Genomic DNA, 7,820 nt, shown 5'->3' with positions numbered 1-7,820 from the left:
TGTTAATCACCATACAGTACATCCCCAGATTCCGATGTAAAGTTTGATGCTTCATTAGTTGCGTATAACACCCAGTGCACCAAAGCATGTGACTCTTGATTTCAGCTCAGGTCATGATCTCGGGGTCATGAGATGAGCCCATGTCAGGCTCTGTGCTGGGCGTGAAGCCTGCTTGAGATTCTTTCTCTCTCCCTTTCTCTCTGCCCCTCCCTGACCCCCACTCTCTCACGCAAAAAAAGAAAAAAAAAGGACAGAATAGGTGAAAACATGGGGGTAATTGAGAACAGAGAGAGAAATGCTAAAGAACTAAGTGAAAATTCTATGAATGAGAAATATAATACCTGAAAAATCCAATGAACAGACTTAGTGGCAGATTGAACCCTGACAAAGATGAGATCTGTGAAACTTTTTTTTTTTGAAGGCAAGAATTCTCTTTTTATTTGCTAATAATGTGATTATGTTCAAAGAAAACTTTAAGGAATCTATAAAAAGCTACTAGAACTAGTATGTTTAGCAAGGTTACAGAATACGAGGTCAGTATAAAAAATCAATTGTACTTTTAAATACTAGCAATGGACACTTGTAAATTGAAATTATAAATAGCAATTATAAGGGATCAGAAAATTATGAAATACTTAGGGATAAAGTTAACAAAGTAAGTACAGAATCTTTACAATAAAACCATAAAACATCAATTGAGAGGATCANAGAATAATGCTTGCAGTAGGCTTTTCATAGATGGCTTTTATGAGATTGAGAAATGTACCCTCTATTCCTACACTCTGAAGGGTTTTAATCAGGAAAGGATGCTGTATTTTGTCAAATGCTTTTTCTGCATCAATTGAGAGGATCATATGGTTCTTGAGTCTTTTCTTGTTGATATGATGTATCACATTGATTGATTTGCGAGTGTTGAACCATGCTTGCATCCCAGGTATGAATCCCACTTGGTCATGATGGATAATCCTTTTAATGTACTGTTGGATTCTATTAGCAAGGATCTTGTTGAGGATTTTGGCATCCACCATATTCATTAGGGAAATCGGTCTGTAATTCTTTTTGATGGGGTCTTTGCCTGGTTTGGGGATCAAGGTAGCATTTGACAAAATACAGAATGAGTTTGGTAGCTTTCCTTCTGTTTCTATTTTTTGAAATAGCTTTAGGAGAATAGGTATTATTTCTTCTTTGAATGTTTGGTAGAATTCCCCAGGAAAACCGTCTGGGCCTGGAGTTTTATTATTTGGAAGGTTGTTTATCACTGACTCAATTTCTTCATAGTTAATTGGCCTATTTAAGAAATCTATTTCTTCCTGTTTCAGTCTTGGTAGTTTATAGGTTTCCAGGAAGGCCTCCATCTCTTCCAGATTGTTTAGTTTTTTGGCATATAGCTGTTGATAAAAGTTTNATGACATGATACTCTATATGGAAAACCCAAAAGAATCCACTCCCAAACTATTAGAAGTTATAGAGTAATTCAGTATTGTGGCGGGATACAAAATCAACGCTCAGAAATCGGTTGCATTTCTATACACAAGTAACTNTCTCAATTGATGCAGAAAAAGCATTTGACAAAATACAGCATCCTTTCCTGATTAAAACCCTTCAGAGTGTAGGAATAGAGGGTACATTTCTCAATCTCATAAAAGCCATCTATGAAAAGCCTACTGCAAGCATTATTCTCAATGGGGAAAAGCTGGAAGCCTTTCCCTTAAGATCAGGAACACGACAAGGATGCCCACTCTCGCCACTATTATTCAACATAGTACTAGAAGTCCTTGCAACAGCAATCAGAAGACAAAAAGGGATCAAAGGTATCCAAATCGGCAAAGAAGAAGTCAAACTGTCTCTCTTTGCAGATGACATGATACTCTATATGGAAAACCCAAAGGAATCCACTCCCAAACTATTAGAAGTTATAGAACAATTCAGTAAGGTGGCAGGATACAAAATCAATGCCCAGAAATCAGTTGCATTTCTATACACGAATAACGAGACTGAAGAAAGAGAAATTAGGGAATCCATCCCATTTACAATAACACCAAAAACCATACGTTACCTTGGAATTAACTTAACCAGAGACGTAAAGGACCTATATCCTAGAAACTATAGATCACTTTTGAAAGATATTGAGGAAGACATAAAAAGATGGAAAAATATTCCATGCTCATGGATTGGAAGAATTAACATAGTTAAAATGTCCATACTACCCAGAGCAATCTACACTTTCAATGCTATCCCGATCAAAATACCGAGGACATTTTTCAAAGAACTGGAACAAATAGTCCTTAAATTTGTATGGAACCAGAAAAGGCCCCGAATCTCCAAGGAACTGTTGAAAAGGAAAAACAAAGCTGGGGGCATCACAATGCCGGATTTCGAGCTGTACTACAAAGCTGTGATCACAAAGACAGCATGGTACTGGCACAAAAACAGACACATCGACCAATGGAACAGAATAGAGAACCCAGAAATGGACCCTCGGCTCTTTGGGCAACTAATCTTTGATAAAGCAGGAAAAAACATCCGGTGGAAAAAAGACAGTCTCTTCAATAAATGGTGCTGGGAAAATTGGACAGCTACATGCAAAAGAATGAAACTTGACCACTCTCTCACACCATACACAAAAATAAACTCCAAATGGATGAAAGACCTCAATGTGAGACAGGAATCCATCAAAATTCTAGAGGAGAACATAGGCAACAACTTCTATGACATCGGCCAGAGCAACCTTTTTCACGACACATCTCCAAAGGCAAGAGAAATAAAAGATAAAATGAACTTATGGGACTTTATCAGGATAAAGAGCTTCTGCACAGCCAAGGAAACAGTCAAAAAAACTAAGAGACAGCCCACGGAATGGGAGAATATATTTGCAAAGGACACCACAGATAAAGGACTGGTATCCAAGATCTACAAAGAACTTCTCAAACTCAATACACGAGAAACAAATAAACAAATCATAAAATGGGCAGAAGATATGAACAGACACTTTTCCAATGAAGACATACAAATGGCTAACAGACCACATGAAAAAATGTTCAAAATCATTAGCCATCAGGGAAATTCAAATCAAAACCACACTGCGATACCACCTAATGCCAGTTAGAATGGCAAAAATTGACAAGCCNAGAAACAACAATTGTTGGAGAGGATGTGGAGAAAGGGGATCCCTCCTACATTGTTGGTGGGAATGCAAGTTGGTACAGCCACTCTGGAAAACAGTGTGGAGGTCCCTTAAAAAGTTAAAAATTGAACTACCCTATGACCCAGCCATTGCACTACTGGGTATTTACCCCAAAGATACAGACATAGTGGAGAGAAGGGCCATACGCACCCCAATGTTCATAGCAGCATTGTCCACAATAGCTAAATCGTGGAAGGAGCCGAGATACCCTTCAACAGATGACTGGATTAAGAAGCTGTGGTCCATATATACAATGGAATATTACTCAGCTATCAGAAAGAACAAGTTCTCAACATTTGCTGTAACATGGACGGCACTGGAGGAGATAATGCTAAGTGAAATAAGTCAAGCAGAGAAAGACAATTATCATATGATTTCTCTCATCTATGGAACATAAGAACTAGGATAATCAGTAGGGGAAGAAAGGGATAAAGAAAGGGGGGGTAATCAGAAGGGAGAATGAAACATGAGAGACTATGGACTCTGAGAAACAAACTGAAGACTTCAGAGGGGAGGGGGATGGGGGAATGGGATAGACTGGTGATGGGTAGTAAGGAGTGCACGTATTGCATGGTGCACTGTGTGTTATACCCAATTAATGAATCATCGAACTTTACATCAGAAACCAGGGATGTACTGTATGGAGACTAACATAATATAATAAAAAAAACATTAAAATAAAAAAAATGTCAGAACCTTCTTCTCTTAACAAAGTTTGTTTTTGAGTTTAAAGTACAAAAAAAAAAAAAAAAAGATGTACATTTTAGACTCCATGTGGTATCTGTTTGTTTTTAGGGGCTAGAATTCTATCACTCATTCTGCTTTCTCGCAGAAATCAGCACAGCATTAATCTAGATGTTGGTCACAAATGAAAGTTAATAGAAAGGAAGCCACCATGAGGAGGGGAATGGCCACCACTGCACCCCAATTTTCTGTAGAAGAGCAGCTTGCACTGAGCTCCCTATGTTGAATCTGTTAGCCCCACACCCCCTCACAGTTTAAAAAAAAAAAAAAAAAAAAAAAAAGATGTACATTTTAGACTCCATGTGGTATCTGTTTGTTTTTAGGGGCTAGAATTCTATCACTCATTCTGCTTTCTCGCAGAAATCAGCACAGCATTAATCTAGATGTTGGTCACAAATGAAAGTTAATAGAAAGGAAGCCACCATGAGGAGGGGAATGGCCACCACTGCACCCCAATTTTCTGTAGAAGAGCAGCTTGCACTGAGCTCCCTATGTTGAATCTGTTAGCCCCACACCCCCTCACACTTTAAAAAAAAAAAAAAAAAAAAAAAGCAAGTTAAAGCCTTAAAAACCAAACAGCATGTCAAGGAAATGAAAGGAAACCAACCCACCTTGGATTCTGCTCCTGGGGACCCAGATGTGACTTCATCCTTCAAACTTTCTCCCTGGATCTCATCAGCATCCTGAGAGAGCAGTGCTAAAGAAGGGAAAGAGCTATGAAGTTTGCATCTCCCCAAATCTCCCAAAAGAAAAAACTGCCTGCAGATCGGCTGAACACGGCTCCTCTCTCAAAACCTTCACAGAGAGCGACACTTAGAGCAACTCCGAGCAGCAGGAGCCTCCTTAATGAGGAGGGTCTGCAGTATGCTGCTTTGGTCAGTAGTACTTCCCAATGGTCAACACTGGTCCAGAAGCACAGATTCACCAGGCCTCTCCTCTGTTCGAAGGATTCTGACAAGAAAGAAAAATCCAAACACTTCCCATGGCCTTCAAGGCGCTCTACAATTCGCCTGAAGCATCCTTTCCCAGCATTAGTTTCTGCTAGCCACCATCCTTTATCCATCCCACCCATACATTAACCACTTTCTTAGCCCTCAGTTAGACCAGGACATTCCCCATTCTCTGAACCACTCTTAAGGCAATCATTTCTGCACCCTTTCTCCAAATCTTCTACAAAAAACTTAAGACATCTTTCAAGACCCAATTCAATGCTATCTGCTTTGTGAAAATTTCTCTGATAAATACAATCAGAAGAATGTTTCCAGTCTCTTGTCTTCCAAAAGAAGTTTACCATAGCATTTTCTTACGCTACCTTCTATTACTTTGATCTGGATATGTGTCTATCTCCTTCAATTAATAATAACCATTGGAGGTCATTATTCATTTTTCCATCGGTCAAGACCCTTAGCAAGGTCCCTGCCTGCTGCAGCGAGAACAGGTATCAGTTGGACTTGAAGCATTAAAGGTATGAACTAAGAGACCGTGTGAGACATACAAATTCCTCTGTCCATCTACCTGTCCTGACCAGACCACCAGATAAGGTGTAACCTTGGACACGTTTCCCACTGATCTCCTGTAATCTGAGAGTCGTCAAGCATGTCATTCCTTCCTCTCAGAAGAAAAGAACTGCGCCTTTTGAAAAACACTGGCTTTGGGCCAAAATGACCAAAACTTACGAAGGAAGACTTTGGGAGGGCGTTAGGGAGTAGAAACCTTTGACCCCATATACTTGGGAGCCACTGGTGGGGAACACTGCTGTTGCTGTATCTGAGGACTGGAGATGGGAGCAGCATGGAGCACATGGAGCGAGAAGCCCGCGCTGAGAGCCCAACATTTCCTCTCATAGCGATCCCCTCCCCAAAAGCCACAAGCACGAACCCCAAAGACCTGCTTTCCTCCAATTTTCTCCCCAAGAGACCACCTCAATGACTGTACCTATCCCTTCACACACAAATTGAGAATTCTTCTCTCCCCATTCCCCTCCCTCAGCCTGGTCTCACCTTCTTCAAACATCTTAGTCACGTCCTCCCACAGGGGCGTCCCCTCCTCCGCCTTCTTCGGATGGCGCAGCTTCACGCAGGTGCCGGCCTCCGCGGGCAGGGTGAGGACGAGCTGCTGCAGCATGACGACGCCCCCCCGCCCCGCCGCCCCGACTGGGCTTGTCCACTTCCGGGGGGGGGGGGGGGGGGGACGGCCAGAGCCTCTCCTGAGACGCTTCACAGGCGTGTCGTCTCCTCTGAGCACAACCTCCTGCCCTCGGAACTTTGGCGTGTCCCTGTGGCACCAGAAGCTGGGGGCTCCTAGAGGCTGATGTGACTTTAACTCTGAAACACTGACTTCTCTCTTAAATGAAGAACTGCCTCCTCGGGAGGCAGCCAGTTGAGTAGGCTGGAATGCATGCCTCTATATTCTTCTAGAAGAGCAAAAGGCAGAAGAGGGATTCAGAAGCACCCACCACACAGCCAGAACTCCAGAACTTGCAGGAATCTATTTTAAACCGCAAAAGATCAAAAAACAAAGACTTGGCATCAACGTGGGAATGAGTATAATCAGTGCTCTTGGGTGTGGCTGTCTCCCCGTTCCACAGGCACATAGACAAACAGCCAAAGATACAAACAAGCATAGACGCTGCCTTGACGTCCCTCCTTGTGAGCTGCAAGCATCTTCTGCCTCTTCGGAGTGAAGAGGGCAAGCTTTGAAATCAGACAGCTTGGGTGAGAATCCTGACACTTGTACTTAAAAACAGCTCTAAGGCACTTCAACTCTCTGAGCTTCAGTTTCTTCATCTAGAAAACGGGGATAACAACTATACTTTATAGGGCTCTAATACTAATGGAAACAATGTCAGGCATGCAAAAACCCTTAATAAATATTACTATAAACCTTTTGCTTTAATGCTGCACCACACACAGCATTATCTTTTTAAGCTACTTTTTAAAAACAATTAGAGATCTAAATTTAAAGTTCAAGTAAGTGATGGAATAATCACACAGTTGCATTTTCACATGACCAAACAGCGCTAGACACATCCCCACCCACGCAGATGCCCAGAAATCTGCAAGTCCTTTTAACCTGTTAAGATGCCTCCTGGTTTCAGAAACGTTAAAATTGGGTGAGGGGTGTGTGTTCAGATGGAGGAAATACAGTACTCTGAGTATCATGAGGACTAGTGCAGAACCGTTTGTAAAAGGAAAATCTGGGAACAACTCAAATCTATCATCTCATCCAACCACCCGCCTCCCCCACGCCCCGGCATCTGAGCAGGTGCCTCCGTAGCGACCAGGTCCAGTACATCTGGGGCCCCACGCACAGTCCGAGCTCCGTGCAAAGGGAGCCGGCCCAACTTTTTGAAGTTTGTGAGGAAGGGTACGTAGCTTACGGGCTCCCCCCACCCGGCCCCAAGCTGCGCCAGATGCACAGAAAGGAGCTGCATCCCGCGGGCTGGAGCATGTGGAAATACCCTGCCCCGAATACATAAAAGTAAACGTTGAGTTACCGAGTGGGGAAACTTTCGAACCATCATTTAGAAGCTGGCCCTCCTCACTGCTCCCGGCCGTGCCTCCCCGGGACGGAGGCTGCAGACCCGCGAAGCCTCACCAGCTCGGCCCCGTAGGCTGCTGGGATCAGGGACGCGGCCGCAGTAGCGCTCGCTCCCGAGGCTTTCGGCGCCACTGGTGTCTCTTCGGAGGATCGGGAGGTAGCAGATTTTGTTCTTCCCCAGCCTTCGTAGACCACATGCCCCCGCTCACCGACGATTCTCCGAAATACGCCCCACGTTCCCGCAGGCTTCCTTCGGGAGCCCGCGGAACCTCGACCTCGGCCTCCGCCCCGGACGCCGGGCTTCTCCCCGCTCCCCGCGGAGCCGGCCTAAGGCCGGCCGCCGCACCGCATC

General features: G+C 43.6%; 1 protein-coding gene across 10 annotated transcripts in view; it reads right to left on the bottom strand.

The window, feature by feature from the left end:
* The window catches only part of LOC100469722 (zinc finger protein 69 homolog), a 36,140-nt gene that overhangs the window by 8,508 nt on the left and 19,812 nt on the right, over positions 1-7,820 (bottom strand). For 6 of the 10 annotated variants that reach the window (XM_034650035.1, XM_034650060.1, XM_034650065.1 and 3 more), the window contains 2 exons: positions 5,929-6,415; positions 4,540-4,625 (listed from right to left, as the gene is read on the bottom strand). In XM_034650035.1, coding sequence (XP_034505926.1) covers positions 4,540-4,625; positions 5,929-6,052 — 210 coding nt within the window. In that variant the 5' untranslated portion in view covers positions 6,053-6,415. Of the gene's footprint in view, positions 1-4,539; positions 4,626-5,928; positions 6,416-7,424; positions 7,815-7,820 lie in introns of those variants that run through there. The other 4 variants (XM_034650054.1, XM_034650032.1, XM_034650046.1 and 1 more) reach the window with 3 other exon arrangements.

The sequence above is a fragment of the Ailuropoda melanoleuca genome, chromosome 2 (assembly GCF_002007445.2).
Source record: "Ailuropoda melanoleuca isolate Jingjing chromosome 2, ASM200744v2, whole genome shotgun sequence".
Classification (NCBI taxonomy): domain Eukaryota; kingdom Metazoa; phylum Chordata; class Mammalia; order Carnivora; family Ursidae; genus Ailuropoda; species Ailuropoda melanoleuca.
Note: the sequence above shows the minus strand (reverse complement) of the source record. Positions and strands in the feature narration are given on the sequence as shown.